General features: G+C 42.1%; 1 protein-coding gene across 1 annotated transcript in view; it reads left to right on the top strand.

Annotated features, from left to right (window-relative positions):
* Positions 1 to 3,491: 3,491 nt before the first annotated feature.
* LOC115129301 (leucine-rich repeat and calponin homology domain-containing protein 1-like) overlaps positions 3,492 to 24,189 on the top strand; it is a 99,189-nt gene continuing 78,491 nt past the window's right edge. The window contains exon 1 of the mRNA XM_029659503.2: positions 3,492 to 3,818. Coding sequence (XP_029515363.1) covers positions 3,602 to 3,818 — 217 coding nt within the window. The 5' untranslated portion in view covers positions 3,492 to 3,601. The remainder of the gene's footprint in view (positions 3,819 to 24,189) is intronic.

Raw genomic sequence — 24,189 nt, forward strand, 5'->3', positions numbered from 1 at the left:
AGCTCCTCAAACAAACAGAATTTGTCTCCTGGATCTCCTGGATCCCATAAACAAACAATATTATCATATTAGAATATTGCAAATAAACAATATATCAATGGGCATGTCAAGCCTATACAGTATCTACAGTGTCTTCGGAAAGTACTCAGACCCCTTGACGTTTTCCACATTTTGTTACATTAAAGCCTTATTCTAAAATGGATTAAATTGTTTATTTTCCTCGTCAATCTATACACAATACCCCATAATGAGAAAGCAAAAACATTTTTTTAGATATTATTGCTAATATATAATTTAAAAATATATATATATATCACATTTACATAAGTATTCAGACCCTTTACTCAGTTCTTTCTTGAAGCACCTTTGGCAGCGATTACAGCATTGAGTCTTCTTGGGTATGACGCTACAAGCTTGGCACATCTGTATTTGGAGAGTTTCTCCCATTCTTCTCTGCTGATCCTCTCAAGCTCTGTCAGGTTGGGCAGGGAGCGTCGCTGCATATCTATTTTCAGGTCCCTCCAGAGATGGGTTCAAGGCTCTGGCTGGGCCACTCAACGACATTCAGAGACTTGTCTCGAAGCTACTAATGCGTTGTCTTGGCTGTGTGCTTAGGGTCGTTGTCCTGTTGGAAGGTGAACCTTCGCCCCAGTCTGAGGTCCTGAGCACTCTGGAGCAGGTTTTAAATCAAGGATCTCTCTGTACTTTGCTCCGTTCATCTTTGCCTTGATTCTGACTAGTCTCCCAGTCCCTGCTACTGAAAAACATCCCCACAGCATGATGCTGCCACCACCATGTTTCACCGTAGGGATGGTGCCAGGTTTCCACCAGACGTGACGCTTGGCATTCAGACCAAGATTTAAATCTTGATTTCATCAGACCAGATAATCTGGTTTCTCATGGTCTGAGAGTTGAGGTGTTTTTTGGCAAAGTCCAAGCGTGCTGTCATGTGCCTTTTACTGAGGAGTGGCTTCCTTCTGGTCACTCTACTATAAAGGCCTGATTGGTGGAGTGCTACAGAGATGGTTGTCCTTCTGGAAGGTTCTCCCATCTCCACAGAGAAACTCCAGAGCTCTGTCCGAGTGACCATCGGGTTCTTGGTCACCTCCCTGACCAAGGCCCTTCTCCCCCGATTGCTCAGTTTGGCTGAGCGGCCAGCTCTAGGAAGAGTCTTGGTGGTACCAAACTTCTTTAATTTAAGGATGATGGAGGCCACTGTGTTCTTGGGGACCTCCAATGCTGCAGACATTTTTTTGGTACCCTTCCCCAGATCTGTGCCTCGACACAATCCTGTCTCGGAGGTCTACGGACAATTCTTTCAACCTCCTGGCTTAGTTTTTGCTCTGACATGCACTGTCAAATGTGGGACCTTGTATAGACAGGTGTGTGCCTTTCCAAATCCTGTCAAATCAATTGAATTTACCACAGGTGGACTCCAACGAAGTTGTAGAAACATCTCAAGGATAATTAATGGAAACAGAGCTCAATTTCAAGTCTCATAGCAAAGGGTCTGAATCCTTATAAGGTATCTGTTTTTTTTTTTTTTATACATTTGCAAAAATGTCAAAAAAACTGTTTTCACTTTATTATTATGGGGTAGTGTGTGTAGATTGCTGAGGTTTATTTTTTTTATTTTTTAGAATAAGGCTGTAATGAAACAAAATGTGGAAAAAGTCAAGGGGTCTGAATACGTTCCGAAGGCACTGTATACTGAAGTTAAGATACATGTACACCTGCAGCAAGTAGTATTGAAACCATAGGAACAATCACAAATGTGATTCTTTCCAGAATCTCTGAAACAATTTAGTATTATATCCAATTGTAAAGTACTCACCATTTTGTATAATCCCAAAACCGAGGACATGGTCGAACGCAAGTCTTTTTGTCACGTGACGTCTAAAATCATACAGCTGTAAAATTGTCAACTTGTTGAGCAAGAAGTGGGTCAGATATCTCATGCTGTTGTTATAAGTGCCCTTATAACCACACGTCAGTGAATGACAAGTTTAGATAACTGAACTCTTTTAATATCTTGTTTAAAAATTTGCACTGGCCTACTGCTCCAGTTCAGCAGTCCAAGGTAAATTAGTGAGTAAGCTCCTATGTCTTTGTGTAATTAATGTTTTATCAAAGGTCAAAGGCTCAAACTCCAAGTAGTGTCTTATAATTACTACATATTATGTTTGACCTGAAAAGTGTTATAATACTCATCCCAACATCTCACAAATCTCTGGTGAGGATTGCATTATCATTCACAAATAAATAAAATGAACCTAATCCCTATGTAGTAGTCTTGCTTATTAATGTTGAGATCAACAATACTTTTCCCCCAGCTTTTCATTCCTGTTAGGTTCCCCTCGGTGGGAAGTAATGTCTTGTCCAGCATGAAGGAGATGTTGTAGAAACCAGCCTTAAGCCTATTGAACCAACTTAACAATTGTGTGTCACACCACAATGCAGCTTGAACAGATCGGGGAGGTATGATACTAAAAAAGTAGCATTTTATTTTTCTTGTACTCATGTTCTGCTAATAGTAAAATATGAAGTGAGGGGATGAAAGTGACAAAAAAGTGACATGAAGATACGGACTGACTTTTCAGGCGCTGAAAATAAATAGTAATACTGTCACGAATATTGGGAATAGCAGAATTATAGGCTATTTGTTGTGCTGGGTTCATCTGAAATAGAATCCAAGAGGCTTTTACCTGTTCCAGATGGCACCAGAGATGATACATGTATCATAGTCTGACACTCCATCTCACTCACTCTTTTCTTTCTGTTTCTGTATGTATCTGAAGGCATCTCTCATTCTCTACCTCTCGCCTCGCTGTCTCTCTCTATGTGTGTGTGCAGCCTCCATAGTGCGATCAGTGATCAGCAAACAGCATATCTGCTGATGCAAGGTTATTCAAGCGGTCGACTCAGCATTCTCATTGGCAGTGAGCCCCCCCCCCCCCCCTCCCTCTCTCTCTCTCTCTCAATTCAATGGGCTTTATTGGCATGGGAAACATGTTTACATTGCCAAAGCCAAGTGGAATATGTAATAAACAAAAGTTAACAAACCATTCAAAATTAACAGTAAACATTACTCTCTCTCTCTCTCTAGCAACAGGCTAGACTACTCATTTGTAGACCCATTGAACTCTAGGAATTATAATTCAAGATATGATATGAAAAGTATGATAAATGTTTTTCTGTAATTGAGTTAGAAGTTGTTATTGCCGGCTTATTAATCATTCAAAATCCATAGCCCCTGTGACTGCATTCCCAATATCTGTTTTGTGTCACTCAGTTTATATGAACTACATATATTACAGATGTAGCCTACGGTACAGACATTCGTGTCATACAAGTAGCTCTAGGTCTTGAAGGGAAACTATGTCAGTTTTATGTAGGTCTATAGTCAGCAGGGGTCGCAAAATCCTAATCTACCAGTATACCGTTGGCCTGGCTACAGTTCATTATAGTACAGTGAATTGCGCAGCCGCATGGGAGCGGAGGCAGTCAGAGGAAATTCGCGCACGGTTGAAGTCTCTCCCGTAGTTTGTGCCTGGATACAATCGTCGTAGAGCATTTAATTTGCAATAAAGGTGAGGCGAATATGGCGACGTTGGGACCAGACCCTCGTCAACATTCCCAGCTCGCATCTACCTCTATACAAAGTAACATTAGCGGCAATAACGTGCCAACTAACCGTGGCTTAGAAAGAGCGTTGGAAGAAGGAGCGAACTCCGGGTTTTTTAACCTCAGCGCCAGGAAACTCAAAGAATTCCCTGGGACAGCATCTAACTTTGATTTATCAGATACAGTGGAAGCAGGTAAGAATAGAAAACACTGTATAATTTTTCGGAATCTCTTCCGCTCCTGCGCCCAGGGTTCCCGACAAAGTGCATGGATTTGGGAAATGAGGTATTGAGAGGAATGGTGTTGTATTCTGTATAAGCGAAGATAACTTGCTGTGTGAAGTTTGTTCGAATTAACAATATGTTTCCATTCCATTTCTCAAAAATGTACATGATTGAGAATTTTATAGACAGACAATGGACATGCTGTGCCTGGCGCACGACTGAGCTTTCCCCTCTAGATGCGAAGAATAAGCTTTGGGCCAGATGTTCAGTATTGTGCCTAGAGGCAACTACACAATGGGGCATTATAGATAGCTTGGGCATACCGTTCCAACTATAGGCTACCTCTGACTGTATGTTAATTACAAACAATAACTGAACATCACGCTGTGTAATTGTGTCCAAAAGATGACGTGGAAATCCCCATATTATTTCCCAGAACCATACAATCTTGTTTTCGGTTTCACACTGACTGCAGCCTATGCAGGACCTAGGGCGAAATCATGGTGTAGATATTGCGGAGGATGAACAGTAGATGGAGGTCCGGGGAGCTTTATTTTTTTTGTAAACTTTTTTATATTGGAGGGGTATTTAGAAAACACAGGATAAGTGCAATGTCACAAAAAATATTTATGTTAGGAATTTTCTTTCTTCTTTTTTGGGAAATAACTAACGTCCTGCTTTTTAACACATTTTGCCATGGGGCAGATAGAACATTTGCAGTTTTATAATGCTATTCTTAACATTTTGTCATGAGTCTGAAAGAACATTTAGCAGTTTTAACGCGAATTTCCTGCAACTCTACACAGTTTGTCATGGGGCAGAGAGAAAAATGTGCTGTTTTATAGCTCATCTCATACTATATTTCATATTTTTCAATGAGGATGCGAGAACGTTTAGCTGTGTTATGGCTCATTTCCTGCTCCTTTACACATTTTGCCATGAGGTTGAGAGAACATTTTGTTGTATTAAAGTAACTTTCCAGGGAAAATCTCACATTTAAAAGTTCTGTTAACTCATACCCAAATAATGTTATTGAATCATCCTATACTCGTATTTGTGGCCAAAGCATAAATTGGAGAAAACGCTTTAAAAAACCCACCTCAAACTTGTATCTTAAACAGACTGTTTAAAAAATGCTTGCTATTTCCTCAAAGAGGGAGCTGGCCAATCAGTGGTCTACTCACATTAATATTTTTAATGACCTGTATACACCCACACCATTCTAATGTTGGGTATGCCCACAACATTCCAACAAAGAAAAGCTGCCTCTAAATATACTTAATGACCCTTTTTTGGAAATAAAACTATTTCACTCATATTATAATGAATTATAGTTCATATTCCATAGAAATCTGGAAAAACTGGATAGTCACTTTAAAGGTTGACTTCGTGTAAAGCCACAAAAATGACTATTTAAACTGTATAACTGATCAATGCACCTTCATACCAGGTTATTTAATGTATTTATTTTTACAACCAAAATCTATTTAAAAAAAAATGTAAATGGCATGCTATATGCCTAGTTAAATAAAGGTCAAAACAACAACAACAAAAAAGCAAGTTATTGAAGGGTCGAGACAACTTTATTATGATTTCACGTTTCAGAGAAACTTACACCAAACAGCAAATCACTTCGTCATCCTCGTTGTGTACAGTAGTATGGGGACCCCGAAAACAAACATGAACAAAGGCTCCAAAAACACCCAAATAAATCCTTTTAGAAACGGCACAGCTCTCAGTATAGTGATGTACATGTTTAGATGTTGTACACATGAAATTGTGTAATTCTGAACTTCTGCAGCGTTATATTCAATTTTGTTGCGACTCGAGCGATACCTCTGTCTAGTTTACAGATAACTGCCAAAATAAAGGAAACGCATGAGTAAATGGGGGATACAAAGTAGAGGTTGACACGGGAACACACTGCCTTCATTCCCCAAATCTCGTAATGTGGTTATCAGCTGTGTACAGGTAACTGTCTCCTAAACGCTGAGCAGCAGCCACAGAGCAGTTGCTATGGCTACTCACACGCGAGTGGCTGTATCGCGTTAGTGGAAACCAAGACTGATCTCAACGTCAATCTTTGACTAGCAGAAGTTACTTTTCGTAGCAGGTTAGGATAATTGACGTGGAAGGTTAGGATAATTAGGTTAAGGTTAGGAATAGAGTTAGCTAAAATTGTCCCTAATGCGGCTACAACAAGGCTTGCCCTGAGAACAGTCTTCGTTTCCACTAATGTGATGCTGTTGCAGAGCGGGGACAGACAGACATGCAGCTAGGAGGGAGTTAATTCAGGGACAGTTATTTTTATTGGGATGGGACAGGAAAGTTCCGGGGTTACAGAACGGTTGCGGGATCATGACAGTACGGGTAAAATAATTGACAGGAATGAATAGTCACTCCTGTGTCGACCTTTAATACAACGTATATTGATAGCATGGGGTGCTTCCACACTTCTAGAATCTATGCCAACACGCATTGAAGCTGTTCTGATGGCTCAACTCCCTATTAAAGACATTATAGTGTGTTGGTGTTTCCTTTATTTTGGCAGTTACCTGTAGCAGCAGGCTGCACAGTAAATAGAACCGCTCGAGAATGCTCGAGTCGCGTAAAAGGGAATATATCATTAGCATAAAGAATAAGAACTGTTTTTGGACATTCTTGTTCATGTTTTTTCAGTTTCTCTAAAACATGTGAAATCACAAAAAAAGTTGTTTGGACCCTTCTACAACATGGCCATTTACATCAAAATAGAGATTTGGTTGTAACATTTCTCCTTTAAAGCTAATTTTCTGCAATTCTACACATTCTGCCATTGCTTATGACGTGTTCATATGCTATCTGGGGGGCCGACCTCCAGTGGGCCCCCAACTCCCCCCAGAAATTATTGGGCGGATGTGTCCCCCCATCCCCGTGACAATTTCGCCTATGTCCTGGACAGTAAAGTTTGCATTGTGTCAACCAACAGTCACACTATGAACTTCATTATTTTGTACTCTAGATTGGTTGGGCCATGCATGACTGAGCACTACAGCAATTCACCATTGACCTGTGAGCCATGTCAGTAGGCTATAGCCTATGTGTCAATGAGTTTGACAGTAATTCCCTGTCTTTGTGTGACTACCCTGTCTGTATGTTTTTAGGACTGCACACATTAGACAGTAACTGCTTTATGTGATGCACATCACTGTAGAATAGAGAAACTGGATTGTAAAATAAATCATTGCATTAGGCCTAAAGAGTGCCTGGGTTTGCAAGCAGTAGGTGGGGACTTCCAGTCTATTGTACACATTCTGCATTTATGATACTAAATTACAGTTGGCAACATTCCATCATCCTTGTCCCCACAGACACACACCAGAGGCAACAAACAGGCCTTTAGCTACTCTTCTGTCGTCAGTCAATCAATCAGAAGGAGTGTTTCTTTATATGCACCGCACCACTATAACCAAGTCTGAGGAAGGGATAAGGCTACCTATAGGTGACAGGCTACACTGAAGACTGGTCGAGGAAGTATCAAATCCAAAGTGTGCTTTGTTATTTTGCATGGGAAATCCCTTGATTGCGGTTGCCCCTTTAACTGTGATGACATCATGAATCGTCTGTAATATTGTACCTAGAGAACGAGTCACTACAGGATAGCACTGTCAGGTATCAAAAGTATACACACTCACAGAGTTGTTCTTACTAAACTTAGGAAACTGCGCTTGGGACCTCTCCTATCTGCCTAAAACCAAAGGATTACATCTACACGGTTCCTACATGTTAGTACCTGTGTACAGACTGATGCTGGTATGCAATACCACATTATGTGGCCTGAATCTGATGTAGGTGCCCTTTTAACCCGATGCCCTCATTTCCCTGGCATTGAGTTCCACTCTGACTGAGATTGATCTGTGGCCCTGGTCGACTGCCACAGCAGGGGGGCCAGAGGACTGCTAGCTATAACTAGAGGTGACAATTGCTCTACTACTGTCTGACTGGGTTCACACACTGATAACATTACTCACAGTTAACAAACACACACCAGGGCTGTGAATTGCCAGGGACCTCACAATACGATATTATCATGATGCTTAGGTACCGACACAATATGCATTGCGATTCTATGTGTATTGCGATTCAATGTTCCAAACATATTGCTCACCATGTTTACTCATGGCTTTGATCAGTCATGTAAACAAAAGTGCTGTAAACAAATTGTCTCCCTATTTAAAAAGAAGATGGAGAACAAGCTACACGTAGGAAAAAGGAAAAATACTGGAGTTTTGTTGCAGGTATAGCCAACTAGTGCAAAAATACGTCAAAACGATACTATATATTGTCATAAATAATATCCTGATATGTAACTGTGAAGGTTTTTCCCTTACACACACAGCTATTGACCCTACTGCTCTGTCCACTCACTGCAAACTTCACTCACAGTTAACACACATAGATAGACTGGGCCACACAAAGTGCTTACAGTTGAATTGAGCGAACATTGGAACAGTAGGCTAGTATCTTCACCCAAACTCGTCTGTTAGGTTTGGTCACTCACTCTGTTGTTTATAGATATAATATTAACGGGTAACGTCAACATTGTTGGGTATATCAACATTGTGAAGTTGCACTGGGATGAAGGAGATGACTATATTTGGATAAAAAATATAGTTTCTCTCAAATTAGCTTAAGGTAGTTGCCTTCAAACTGTTTAACTGTGTGTATGAGTGTGTGTAGACAGCTGGAGATCTTCCTTACTCTTTGATGTTATGAGGGTCCTAAAAGTGTTTAGCCTTAAAAGGTCCTATGGGTCGAATCAGATAGCAGAAAGTAGAGGAGGACACTTCAGCAACATTACCATTCTGCCTTCAGGACCTCAGAGCTCAACTCACTCAGACCAGAGGAGCCCTTTTTAGGCTGTCTCTAGAAATAGCCTGATTGATTTCATAATGATTCCCAGGGGAGGTTTTTGAGGAAATGGGAACCATACAGAAATGTAAGAAAGTCATCCTCTTCATCTAGTGATGAATGTTGCCTGAATGTTTTGGTGATGTTATGTATCTGATGGTAGCATTTTTCTCCTTGGTTATTTATGTTTCAGATTGTAATAGTCAGTTCTAGTGGTTTTATTGGCCTGTTCTGAGGCATGGGCAAGAAACGAAACTGTACTGCAGCCTCCTTTTCTATTCTAAACAGCAGAGAAGGGCATTTTTGGCATTGTTTCAAGGCATCCATACACATTCTGTAACTACATCATATAGCCAGACTCTCCCTCAGTGTGTGTGTGTGATAAGTGGAGGCTCCTCAGAGGAGGAAGGGCAGGACCATAGTGATTTATTTTTTAAATAGTGAAACATTATAAAAATGTTGATTTTAAATCTATACAAAATATATTCACGTCACCAAATTATTGATTAAAACAACACGCTTTGCAATGAAGGTCTACAGTGGCCTCAGCAGCACTCTGTAGGGTAGCAATAGTACTGAAAGCATAAGCTACAGCTAGCTAGCACTTCAGTGAATAAAATGTGGTGTGTAGTTGACTCAAAGAGAGAGAAAGACAATATTTGAACAGTTTTTTAACAAAAACATTTCTTCAAAAATGAAGGAGAAGCATGAGAGACAGGGAGAGTTAGCGATGTTTGGCCTACTCAAACACCCAGCTCAAACAGAGAGGGAAGCTATGTTAGCTAGCTGGCTATGGCTATCCAAAATTGGAGCTCTTCCAAGTCAAGGTAAGCTTTTGGTTTTATTAATTTATTACCACCGGGGACACCGGTGTAACTGCTAAAGTGCTTGCTCTGCTGACTGTACTCTACTGCATGATTGTAGCGGGTTCACTAATGCGCTAGTTCTATTAGCTATGTTTACTATGACTTTAGATAATATGGTGACAATGATGTAGGCTGTGTGTAGCGGTTAGCGGTTATAATATGAAGGCTTGGCTTGGAAAGTTTTTTTTACCTTGTCACAGACAGCGGATGTGTTGTTAACTGAAGTCCACAAGTGAAGGGAAACGGTGAGAGAGGAGGAGAGCGAGTAGATGTCAGGAAGGAATTACAAGGGGCAAAGTGATCATGTGGCTGCTATGAAAGTGAAATGTGTTTGCGTGTGATCAGGTATGTATAAATTCAGCCAATTCTGTTGAAAACCGTTTCTTAAACCGTAGCAAACGGAACGAAACAGGTATAAACATACCTGCATTTGTCCAATAGAAACTCTTGTTTGCACTGTTGGACTAATGAGTACACCCTAGACTAGCTATATATGCAGGCAAGAGTGTGCAAGGCGGTATTGAATGTGTTACTGTCACCTTGATTACAAAACATTCTCTCAAGCTATGCACCTACGTTGTAAACTTTCATTCATAGGCTAGGTGATGGGTATAGGGAAATTCAAGTATCATGTAGTAGCCTGTGTTACATTGAGCTGGGTGAATGGAATATAAATGACAGTCATCCAATATACTGTAACAGAAATAAGGCCATACTCATAAAATACATAAAATACTCCCTCATCTTAAACGATACCGACCGCCACTGGTGATGTGCTGTGATGTCAGAGATCCGGTTCCCTGGTTCCTAAAGAGCCACCTTCCTCCCAGTGTGTGTGATCCTATGTTTACGACCCTCAGTCCCAGACCAGACCCACCACTGTTCTTTCCCTGCCAGGATCTACTCTTGTACCTACTTCAATATCTCTCCCTGTCCCCTCCCTGGGATGTCCTGTGCACGCACACACACACACACACACACACACACACACACACACACACACACACACACACACACACACACAGTGTTGGAGGGAAAGTCTGCCCTGTATGTGTACGGACCACACCTAAGAACTGTCAAAAACCAGAGCAGATAACTGTCATAATCCACAGCTCACAAATCTTCTCCCCCTCTCTCTGTTCCTCTTTCTCTGCGTCTATTTCTCTCACTCACACACGTTTGTTTTACTATACTATTTGTGGCGACCAAGCAATTGATTCCCCTTCAAAATCCAATCTACCCTAAACCTAATCCTAACCTTTAACCCAAATCAAATCAAATGTTATTTGTCACATGCTTGGTAAACAACAGGTGTAGACTAACAGTGAAATGCTTACTTATGGCCTTTCCCAACAATACAGAGAGAAAAATATAAAAATAATATAAAGATAATAACACAAGGAATAAATACACAATGAGAACTATACCATGGCTATATACACGGAGTACCAGCACTGAGTTGATGTGCAGGGTTACGAGGTAATTGAGGTAGATATGTACATATAGGTAGGGATAAAGTGACTAGGGAACAGGATAGATAATAAGCAGTAGCAGCAGCGTATGTGATGAGTCAAAAGAGATGGTGCAAAGAGGGGTCAACGCAGATAGTCCTCCAGGTAGGTATTTGGTTAACTATTTAGCAGTCTTATGGCTTGGGGGTAGAAGCTATTCAGGGTCCTGTTGGTTCCAGACTTGGTGCATCGGTACCACTTACCACAAGGCGGCCCGTCAGGAAGTCCAGGATCCAGTTGTAGAGGTGGGAGGTGTTCAGTCTCCGGGTCCTGAGCTTGGAGGGCAATATGGTTTTGAACACTAAGCTGTAGTCAATGCACAACTTTCTCACATAGGTGTTCCTCTTATCCAGGTGGAAGAGGGCAGTGTGGAGTGCAATGGAGATTGCATTTTCTGTGGATCTGTTGGGGTGGTATGCGAATTGGAGTGGGTCCATTGTGTCTGGGATGATGGTGTTGATGTGAGCCATGACCAGCCTTTCAAAGTATTTCATGTTTACAGATGTGAGTGCTACATGGCGATAGTTATTTAGACAGGTTACCTTGGTGTTCTTGGGCACAGGGTCTGCTTGAAACCTGTAGGTATTACAGATAGGGTCAGGGAGAGGTTAACATTTTTAGTGAAGACACTTGCCAGCTGATCAGTGCGTGAGTACACATCTTGGTAATCCATCTGGCCCCGGGGCCTTGTGAATGTTAACCTGTTTAAAGGTCTTGCTCACATCGGACAAAGAGAGTGAGATCACACAGTCGTCCGGAATAGCTGGTGCTCTCATGCATGGTTCAGTGTTTCTTGCCTCAAACCAAGCATAAAAAGCATTTAGCTCGTCTGGTAGGCTCGTGTCACTGGGCAGCTCGCGGCTGTGTTTACGTTTTTGTAATCCGTGATAGTTTGCAAGCCCTGCCACATCTGACGAACATCAGAGCCGGCGCAGTAGGATTTGATCTTAGTCCTGTATTGCCTGTTTGCCTGTCTTAGCGGGATTTCTTATAAGCGTCCGGATTAGGTTCCCGCTCCTTGAAAGCATCAGCTCCAGTCTTTAGCTCAGTGCGGATGTTGCCTGTAATCCATGACTTCTGGTTGGGATATGCATTGTACGTATGGTCACACTGGGGACGACGTTGTCGATGCACTTATTAATGAACTCAGTGACTGATGTGGGGAAACTCCTCAATATTATCAGATGACTCCCAGAACATATTTAAATCTGTCCTGGCTTAAGAGTCCAGTAGCTAAACAGTCCAGTTAGCTTAACCCTTACCTTAACTCCTAAACCTAACCATCATTCTAACCCCTAAACCTAAAATAGCCTTTTTCCTGTGGAGACAGGCGAAATGTTCCGCTAATTTTCATTTTACTATCCTTGTGAGTACGGACAAAGATAGGAAAACCAAAAACACACACACTCACCGCCTCTATCACTAGTCTCCATCTTTCCATTTCTCTTTCCAATTCTGACTCACTCTCACACACATAATCCATGTTAAATTCTCTCTCTCTCTCTCTCTCTCTCTCTCTCTCTCTCTCTCTCTCTCTCTCTCTCTCTCTCTCTCTCTCTCTCTCTCTCTCTCTTCTCTCTCTCTCTCTCTCTCTCTCATCCCCCGCCTCCCTCATTCTAGAATCTAATCATAACAGCTCCCTATGTCTCTAGCTCCCATATAGATCTCAGACAAGACACCTTGGGCTAGCTCCCGCAACGGTAACCGTGGTGATGGGATAAACACCCGACGGCGGGTGCTATGGTAGAGGATAGTATAGGTAGTGGGGATTGGAGATAATGAGCTAATGGATTGTTGATGGAGCTTTTCATGGCCCTCTTCAGAGGAGGTGTCGCCCTGATAGACCAGGCCAGAGACAGGCCAGTTCAGCAAGAGATTGGGTTACTACATCATGACTCGTTAAATTAGGATTTACTGTGGAGAGATGCAGGGTATAAACTCTATTAGGTCAGTAAAGTTATTTGAATTGAAAGGAATGCAATTGAATTACATTTAATCATCTTCAACCTAACCACTAAAGCATGAAACCCACAAAAATCTCACTATCTATAGACTGCCCATAAGTACTTATCAAATGTAATCACATTTGATTGGTCACATATATTTAGCAGATGTTATTGCGGGTGTAGCGAAATGCTTGTGTTTCTAGCTCCAACAGTGCAGTAGTATCTAACAAGTCACAACAATACACACACATCTAAAGGTAAAATAATAGAATTAAGAAATGTATGAATATTAGGACGAGCAATGTCGGAGTGGCATTGACTAAAATACAGTAGAATAGAATACAGTATATACATATGAAATTAGTAAAGCAGTATGTAAGCAATATTAAAGTGACCAGTGATTCCATGTCTATGTATATAGGGCAGCAGCCTCTAAGGTACAGGATTGAGTAACCAGATGGTAGCTGGCTATAGTAGGTGGCTATTTAACAGTCTGACGGCCTTGAGATAGAAGCTGTTTTTCAGTCTCTCGGTCCCAGCAATGATGTACCTGTACTGACCTCGCCTTCTGGATGGTAGCGGGTGAGCAGGCCGTGGCTCGGGTGGTTGCTGTCCTTGATGATGTTTTTGGCCCTCCTGTGACATTGGGTGTTGTAGGTGTCCTGGAGGGATTGGAGATAATGCATTGTTAACGAAGCTTTTCATGACCCTGTTCAGAGAAGGTGTCGCCCCTTAATCACAGTGGGAGGCCGTTCCTTCTCTTCCTAGAACAAAAGCGGTACCTGCTGCATGCCAACCCGTTAGCGACAAACATACCAATTCTACTGGTAGAATCACAATACTCGTCAGTGGCCAACAACTTGACTTTTAGCCAATCAGAGAGCATAAGCCCCCATGTGGAGGAGCCAATGAAAAAAAAGAAACAAGAGCATTTTCTTTGTACATCCCTTGATGAGCCAGTCACACTTCATATACAATGAAGGCTATGGGATGGTAGCTAGCTAGCTAAGTGCATAGATGTAATGCACACGACACAAAATACTTCCACCCAGCTAGCTAACCACTGTAGCTAGTATTGACATTATAATTAAATCACAATGGATTAGCTAGTTTCCATGAAACAGCTGCCTGTGTTAGCTGCCGTGTTAGTGCAGTCAAATCAAATCAAATGTATTTATAAAGCTCTTCTTACATCAACTGATGTCACAAAGTGCTGTACAGAAACCCTAAACAGCAAGCAATGCAGCTGTAGAAGCACGGTGGCTAGGAAAAAATCCCTAGAAAGGCCAGAACCTAGGAAGAAACCAGGCTATGAGGGGTGGCCAGTCCTCTTCTGGCTGTGCCGGGTGGGGATTATAACAGAACATGGCCAAGATGTTCAAATGTTCATAGATGACCAGCATGGTCAAATAATGATAATCACAGTGGTTGTAGAGGGTGCAAGAGGTCAGCACCTCAGGATTAATGTCAGTTGGCTTTTCATAACCGATCATTCAGAGTATCTCTACCACTCCTGCTGTCTCTAGAGAGTTGAAAACAGCAGGTTTGGGACAGTTAGCACATCCGGTGAACATGTCAGGGTTCCATACCCACTAGCAGAACAGTTGAAACTGGAGCAGCAGCATGACCAGGTAGACTGGGGACAGCAAGGAGTCATCAGGCCAGGTAGTCCTGAGGCATGGTCCTAGGGCTCAGGTCCTCTGAGCGAGAGAAAGGAAGAAAGAAAGAGAGAAAAAGAAAGAGAATTAGAGAGAGCATACTTAAATTCACACAGGACACCAGATAAGACCGGAGAAATACTCCAGATATAACAGACTGACCCTAGCCCCCCGACACATCAACTATTGCAGCATAAATACTGGAGGCTGAGACAGGAGGGGTCGGGAGACACTGTGGCCAGGGCCAAGCAGGCAGGATATAACCCCACCTACTTTGCCAAAGCACAGCCCCCACACCACTAGAGAGATATCTTCAACCACCAATTTTATCATCCTGAGACAATGCAGAGTATAGCCCATGAAGATCTCCACCACGGCACAACCCAGTGTCCTTAGCTAGCTATATTGTGCTAAATAGCGAATATGCTAACGATAGCTAGCTAGGTAAACATTTCCATGTCATTTAGAAGACGCTCTTATCCAGAGCAACTTATAGTAGTGAGTGGAAACATTTTCATATTGGTCTCCCATGGGAATCAAACAAACAACCCTGGCGTTGCATGCGCCATGCTCTACCAACTGAGCCACACGGGACCATTTGGCTATGGACTGGCACTGGCAGTATGGGATTATGGAGAGTGAATTAAATTGTTTCTTCGTCATCTTTCTAGGTAGTTTTCTAGCTGTGGCCATCTCGCTAGTATCAACAAGGGCTTTCTACAAAATAGCAACATTAGCGCAGATAGCTTGGAATCTCCACCATAGGCATTATGCATACATAGCGTTGTTTGGCAATGCATACTTCCACTTTCTGGTTTGGAGTATTTTAACAAAGTTGAATGGCTGATGAATTCCAAGGTCTTTGCTGTGTGAACACAAAAGAGATTGACTGCTTACTCTGTTCCGAGGTGCAAAATACTGTCAGCAGGCAAACGTTTGACAATCCTACCGGTGAGTCTGAACTTTAAAATAGCCTGGGGATTACATTTGGTGCCTCTACCCTTTGTCTTCCTTTTGTTGGCATTGATTTATAGATCCTCAATCTAGTGTTATCATGTTTGTAGTATAAGCCTCAGTGTATGAGTGTGGGTGGGTGGTTGTTTTTGTAAACACGTCTGATTTTAAATTTGGGGGCTTTTGTAAGAGTCTGGAGCATGACTATGGAACAACACACACACACACACACACACACTGCTCTAGAGATGTTTTGCTGTGACCCAGTGAGCAGCAGACAATCAGGGATTAGGACTAGAGATTATGTGGGGGTGGTGGTAATCCCTGGCCTGTCAGTCCCTGGTAGCTTCTGCTGTGCTGGTACCATCAGACAGACACCTATAGATCTACACAGACACACTGTGACATTGTCTGACTGACTGGGTTTAATTGTATGTTTGTGATGCTTGGTGTGTTTGTGGGGGCTGGGGCGATAATGTTATTTTCCAGACTGCTCAAATGAGGATGATATCATTTTTGTAGTTGGTACATCTGTGTTTTCCATGTTTATCTTTGTATGTGAGCAATCCAGGGAAATGTGCAAATTATAGAGATAAAGAGGGAGAGAGCGAGAGAAAGTGAGCTAGGAAGGTAGAGAGGAATAGGTGGTATTAACTCAATTAGAGGATTAATTACCTCTGGCTGTGATATCCCACCGTTTTGCTGGCACCCCCCGTCATGGTTCAACTGTGGCACAAGCACACACACACACACAATACCCTCTCACACATACAAAATACTCACACACACCCTCCTACAACCACTGATCCGTGTCTTATCCCTCTCCCCTGCCTCTGTATTAGTGCCCTGCTCTCTCTCTGCCACTCGCTGGGATGTGCTGTAGGGGGATGCTGACACACTAACTTCATCCCCTCTTTCTCATCACCGCACCCCTCGCTTATACACGGGGGGTTACTGCGGAGGTTCTAGTATGTGGGGGAAGGATGAGAAGGGCTGAAAAGTTGGGTTCTTTTCAGGAGCTTTACATTATACACCCACCCACAGCCCTGAGCAAGTGCCAAATACTATCTAAGGTACCTTTAACACTATGATTGTTGAAATAGTCTTTGGGGCTGTTTGGAGGCTCAATAACATGTTTGTTGCTATATTGAACTCTGTTTTGGGGAGGGTTCCTAAATGTGCGTGTGGTATGTGAATGGCTTCAGTAAATGAACAATATGCACATCACAGATTCTATGAAATCAAAGGACCGAAAGAAAATCACAAGCCAGAGCACGACCCAAAACCATGCTACAACCCCGTCGTAACAACACTCGGGTAACGTTGATTTTTCCAATGCAGCGTTTCCCAAACTTGGTCCTGGGGACTCTAATGGGTACATGTCCCCCCCCCCCCCCCCCCTAGTATTGCACATTAGATTCAAATAATCAAAATAATGGTGAGTTAATTATTTGAATCGGAAAAATAACAAAACGTGTCCCTTGAAGGATATGTCAGAGGGAAATGGAAGGAGAGTGACAGATGGAGAGCAGTAGAAAGATGGATAGTGAGAGTGAGAGGTAGAGGTTCTCATCTGGCGGATATGAGTGTCTGTTTTTGTGTTTCACGCTCCACAGGCTGGGTTCAAACCTCTGTTCTATGGAGGCATGAGGGAAGAGGAGTACAGCAGATAGCACCTTCATAAAATAGCTATTTTAGCCTGGTACACACAAACAGTATCACCTCTTGGTCAGTAGTACTGTAGTGGCTCTGGAGTAGTGCCCTCCTATAAAGATCCATGAACTGGGGGAGTTACGCGCACAGACACCGACAGAACAGAACACAGTCCTCTCCTTCAGCAACTGGTGTAAGGTGTCACCTGAAACCCGCTTTGAAGGGTCAGTTACTGTATCTCCTATTGTTCTTCGAGTCACGTGTCCTCTTAAGTCGATGCAGGGAGGGAGGGATGACAAATTGCAGTAAGGAAGGGAGGATTATGGTGCTGTGATGTAGGGTTGGGTGTATGGGGGTTGTAGGGGGGGATGCAGGGGGAAGTGTTACTGTGTTTCCCAGTCAGGAAATGGCTTTAGCTGCTGCCCTTCCACACAATGAGCCAGGCGGGGAGGGGCTGGGATGGCTTCTGACCTCTGTAAGGTACAGACCTGCCTGTGTGCCACATCCCTCAGACACAATACGTCACACAGACAGTAACACCATGATCCAGACCAGCACTGACCAGTGTAGAGCAGTAGGAGAGGAGCTTGTTTCCCCCCCGCTGCTCTGAGGCTGTCACGGCTCTACAGGTAGCAGCAGACTCTGCTGGGCCTCATATGTGGTGACCTCATCATCACTCGACAGCATCAGTATGGAATAGGTAGGCAGAGAGGAGGGCATTACGCCTCAACATCTATTTATGTCAGTTTAATTATTTGGATAGGAAGGGCCCGTAAGTAAGCATTTCACCGTTAGTCCACACCTGTTGTTTGTGAAGCATGTGTCAAATATGTGTATCCGTGTCTATATACACTGCTCAAAAAAATAAAGGGAACACTAAAATAACACATCCTATATCTGAATGAATGAAATATTCTAATTAAATACTTTTTTCTTTACATAGTTGAATGCGCTGACAACAAAATCACACAAAAATGATCAATGGAAATCAAATTTATCAACCCATGGAGGTCTGGATTTGGAGTCACACTCAAAATTAAAGTGGAAAACCACACTACAGGCTGATCCAACTTTGATGTAATGTCCTTAAAACAAGAGAAAGCATCCGCCAACTCCTGGACAGTCTGTGGTGCAACATGGCGTTGGTGGATGGAGCGAGACATGATGTCCCAGATGTGCTCAATTGGATTCAGGTCTGGGGAACGGGCGGGCCAGTCCATAGCATCAATGCCTTCCTCTTGCAAGAAATGCCACCCCACACCATGACTGACCCACCGCCAAACCGGTCATGCTGGAGGATGTTGCAGGCAGCAGAACGTTCTCCACGGCGTCTCCAGACTCTGTCACGTCTGTCACATGTGCTCAGTGTGAACCTGCTTTCATCTGTGAAGATATATGAGACATTTCTGAGACTCACTTAGATAATTGATTTGATGATACAGCAGTAGCAATACAAGGATATAGCATCTACAGAAGAGACAGGAATGCCTATGGGGATGTTGTTGCCGTATATATTCAGAGCCACATCCCTGTAATGCTTACAGAAGATCTCATGTCAAGTGTTATTGAAGTGTTGTGGTTGCAGGTTCACCTGCCTCATCTAAAGTCTATTCTTTTAGGGTGTTGCTATAGCATTTTGTGGCCTAACAGTCAGTATCTAGATAATCTGTGTGAAATGCTTGATAGTGTATGTGATGTAAACAGATGCACAAATATCATACCCCCACCCCAAATGCTAGTCTTCCCTGTTATTGTAATGGTGAGAGGTTAGCATGTCTTGGGGGTATGATATTTGTGCGTCTGTAACTTTCTCACTCATTATTCACAATTCATTCAGGATTATACATATTCATGGTAGCATCCACATTAATGTAGAAGTGTTTAAAAACATATTCTATTCTTAAGTAACAATAAAAGTGACTCAAATTACATTACATTATTTACCATTAATTTCTATTGGACACAAAATAATCTGAAACAACCAAAACAAACAGCAAATGTCTAACACATTTATAAAGTCACAAGCTTGATGTAGTCATTGTGTGCTATGAATATGGGAAACAAATACTTAACTTTTTACTACTTTAATACCCTAAAACAGGGTGGACTATGTGCAAAACGTGCTGTAATTTCTAAACGGTTGACCCGCTATGAATGAACATACCCTTTAACCTCTTCAGTCGACCCTCTACTTTTTTGAACATTCTGTTAAAAATCGCGCAACATTTCAGCGCCCTGCTACTCATGCCAGGAATATAGTATATGCATTTGCTTAGTCTGTGTGGATAGAAAACACTCAGACGTTTAAAAAACTGGTTAAATCACTGCTGTGGCTTTACCAGAACGGCATTTACATCGAAAAGCACAGGAAAAACTGATCACTGAAAATGGGGAAAATATATCCATGCGCTACTTGAACCCATTGATAAACGTGAACCACAATTAATTGACTGAGGTTGCAGTACCTACAGCTTCCACAGGGTGTCTAGAGTCTTGTCATTTCCCTTCGAGTTTTTTCTTGGTCAAACACATACAGGACACCGTATCTAATCCGGTCTAGGACCGGATATTTTCGTTGAGTTTCTAGCCGGACATTTTTCCAGACGGACAGCTAATGATCTTTACATCGCCTCCTGATGAATTTTATCGCTTATTAACGTTTACTAATACCTAAAGTTGCATTACAAACGTATTTCGAAGTGTTTTGTGAAAGTTTATCGTCGACTTTTTGAATTTTAAAAAATGACGTTACGTTTTGAAACAATGTTTTTTTCGTTTATCACACAGTCTACATATAACGATATCTAGGCTTTATATGGACCGATTTAATCGAAATAAAGAACCAAATAGTGTTTATGGGACATCTAGGAGTGCCAACAAAGAAGATGGTGAAAGGTAATGAATGTTTTCTATTTTATTGTGCGGTTTGTGTAACACCGAAATGCTAATTATTTTGTTTACGTCCCCTGTGGGTCTTTTGGGGTGTTGCATGCTATCAGATAATAGCTTCTCATGCTTTCGCCGAAAAGCATTTTAAAAATCTGACTTGTTGCCTGGATTCACAACGAGTGTAGCTTTAATTCGATACCCTGCATGTGTATTTTAATGAACTTTTGAGTTTTAACTAATACTATTAGCATTTAGCGTAGCGCATTTGAATTTCCAGAGCTCTAGTTGGGACGCAAGCGTCCCGAGTAGAGGCAACAGGTTAACCTAGTATCATTTCAAATCCAAAGTTTTGGAGTACAGAGCCAAAACAACAAAAATGTGTCACTGTCCCAATACTTTTGGAGCTCACTGTATCTAATAGAACACAGAGGGGTTTCTTTAATGGACACTTCTTTAATGTTAATCATGTGTGGTATACCGCAGGGCAGCTCTCTTGGCCCTCTACTTTATTCAATTTTTCACCAATGACCTGCCACTGGCATTAAACAAAGCCTGTGTGTCCGTGTATGCTGATGACTCAACCCTATACACGACAGCAACCACAGCTAGAGAAATCACTGCAACCCTAAACAAAGAGTTGCAGTCAGTTTTAGAATGGGTGGCCAGTAATAAACTGGTCCTGAAAATATCTAAAACTAAGAGCATTGTATTTGGTACAAATCATTCTCTAAGTTCTAGACCTCAGCTGAATCTGATAATGAATGGTGTGGCTGTTGAGTCCTGCAGGCTCTAGTTTCATCTTATCTTGATTATTGTCCAGTCATATGGTCAAGTGCTGCAAAGAAAGCTGCAACTGGCCCAGACCAGAGTGGCATGTCTTGCTCTTCATTATAATCAGAGGGCTAATATCAATAATATGCATACCAGACTGTCTTGGCTGAGAGTTGAGGAAAGACTGCATCGCTTCTTGTTTTTATAATAAACATTAATGTGTTGAATATTCTAAATTGTTTGCATAGGCAACTTACATACAGAACTGACAGACACACACACTCACACACACACACACACTTACTTCACCAGACATGCCACCAGGGGTCTTTTCACAGTCCCAAGGTTCAGAACAAATTCATGAATTTGGAATTCATGCATGGAATTCCCTTCCATCTTAGAGCACAAGTGAACAGCAAACCTGGTTTCAAAAAACAAATAAAGCAACTAGAGGTCGACCGATTATGATTTTTCAACGCCGATTCCGATTATTGGAGGACCAAAAAAGCTGATACCGACTAATCGGCCGATTTTTATTTATTTATTTATTTATTTGTAATAATGACAATTACAACATTACTGAATTAACACTTATTTTAACTTAGTATAATACATCAAAATCCATTTAGCCTCAACTAAATAATGAAACATGTTCAATTTGGTTTAAATAATGAAAAAACAAAGTGTTGGAGAAGAAAGTAAAAGGGCAATATGTGCTATGTAAGAAAGCTAACGTTTCAGTTCCTTGCTCAGAACATGAGAACATATGAAAGCTGGTGGTTCCTTTTAACATGAGTCTTCAATATTCCCAGGTAAGAAGTTTTAGGTTGTAGTTATTATAGGAATTATAGGAGTATTTCCCTCTATACCATTTGTATTTCATTAACCTTTGACTATTGGATGTTCTTATAGGCACTTTAGTATTGCCAGTGTAACAGTATAGCTTCCGTCCCTCTCCTCGCTCCTCCCTGGGCTCGAACCAGCAACACAACGACAACAGCCACCATCGAAGCAGCGTTTCCCATGCAGTGCAAGGGGAACAACTACGAGAAGGCTCAGAGCGAGTGACGTTTGAAACGCTATTAGTGCACGCTAACTAGCCAGGCATTTCACTTCGGTTACACCAGCCTCATCTCGGGAGTTGATAGGCTTGAAGTCATAAACAGCGCAATGCTTGACGCACAACGAAGAGCTGCTGGCAAAACGCACAAAAGTGATGTTTGAATGAATGTTTACACGCCTCCTTCTGCCTACCACCGCTCAGTCAGAACATTAGATACTTGTATGCTTAGTCAGATTATATGCAACGCAGGACACGCTAGATAATATCTAATAATATCATCAACCATGTGTAGTTAACAAATGAATATGATTGATTGTTTTTTTACAAGATAAGTTTAATGCTAAACTAGCAACTTACCTTGGCTTACTGCATTCGCGTAACAGGCAGTCTCCTTGTGGAGTGCAACGAGAGAGGGGCAGGTCGTTATTGCGTTGGACTAGTTAACTGTAAGGCTGCAAGATTGGATCCCCCAAGCTGACAAGGTGAAAATCTGTCTTTCTGTCCCTGAACGAGGCAGTTAACCCACCGTTCCTAGGCCATCATTGAAAATAAGAATGTGTTCTTAACTGACTTGCCTAGTTAAATAAAAGGTATACATTTTTTATTAAAAATCGACAAATCAGCGCCCAAAAATACCGATTTCCGATTGTTATGAAAACTTGAAAATCGGCCCTATTTAATCGTTCATGCCGATTAATCGGTCGACCGCTAAAAGCAACACCTCACAGCAAAAAGCCTCTCCCACGTGACCTACTTGTTGTATGTACTGACATGTATTTGTAACTGATAGACAGAAACACAAACTACATATTAACGTTTTTTAAATGTTTGTAAATGTTTGGCTCTGAAGTATTTTGTTTAATGTATTTTTCAGAGCAGCTGGCAAATGTGTTCACTGACATTTTTAACCTCTCCCTGACCTAGTCAGTAATATCTACATGTTTCAAGCAGCCCTTTGCCCAAGAACACAAAGGTTACCTGTCAAAATGACTATGTCCCGTAGCACTCACATCTATAGCCATGAAGGGCTTTGAAAGGCTGGTCATGGCTCACATCAACATCATCCCAGACACCCTGGACCCACTCTAATTCACATATGTCCCCCAACAGATCCACTGATGATGCAATCACTATTGCACTCCACACTGCCCTTTCCCACTTGGACAAAAGAAACACCAATGTGCAAATGTTCATTGACTAGAGCTCAGTGTTCAACACCATAGTGCACTCCAAACTCATCAATAAACTAAGGACCCTGGAACTGAACACCTTCCTCTGCAACTGGATCCTGGACTTCCTGAACAGACAGGTGGTGAGGGTAGGCAACAACACATCCGCCACTCTGATGCTCAACACGTGGGCCCATCAAGGGACTGTTCTTCCTGTTCACCCACTACTGCATGGCCGCGCACACCTCAAACACCACCATTAAGTTTGGCGGTGACACGACGATGGAAGGCCTTATCACGACAAAGAGACAATCTATAGGGAGTGGGTCAGAAACCTGGCAGTATGGTGTCAGGGACAACAACCCCTCACTCAACGTCAGCAAGACAAAAGAACTGATCGTGGACTACTTGGCGGGGCTGTAGTGGAGCAGGTCAAGAGCTTCAAGTTCCTTGGTGTCCACATGACTGGGGATCAAATGAAATAAAAATGGTCTAAACACATCAATACAGGCGTGAAGAGAGTACGACAATGCCTCACATTCTGCAATGTGTGACTCCTCCACCAGCCTAGATTCTTACTGCTGGCTGTCCTGTGTATCAGAGACTGACCCAGATACGGTAGCCCAGATAAACACCCTCCCGGTCTGTAGTAAATCAGCTGTGAGGCTGGGTGTACCTTTAGGGACCTGGCCTACGTGATTCTCTTTGAAGAGGCTAGAGTCAGATATTATTTCTGGTTTCTGCCCTAGTTTACTACACTGAGACACCTTTACTAAACCAGGACACCTTCAGTGGATGGCTTATTAGAGCACCCACATATTCTGTGTGTTTAGAAAGGCCAGTGCCACGATAGTCCAAACTGTGTTGTTTACTATTGAATCAAAATCTTAGCACAAATGTACATTTTCATGCACATCTCTCACTGACATCAATGTAGGATTGACGTGAAAGTCAGAGTTCCACACGCAAAT

The sequence above is a fragment of the Oncorhynchus nerka genome, linkage group LG1 (assembly GCF_034236695.1).
Source record: "Oncorhynchus nerka isolate Pitt River linkage group LG1, Oner_Uvic_2.0, whole genome shotgun sequence".
Lineage (NCBI taxonomy): Eukaryota > Metazoa > Chordata > Actinopteri > Salmoniformes > Salmonidae > Oncorhynchus > Oncorhynchus nerka.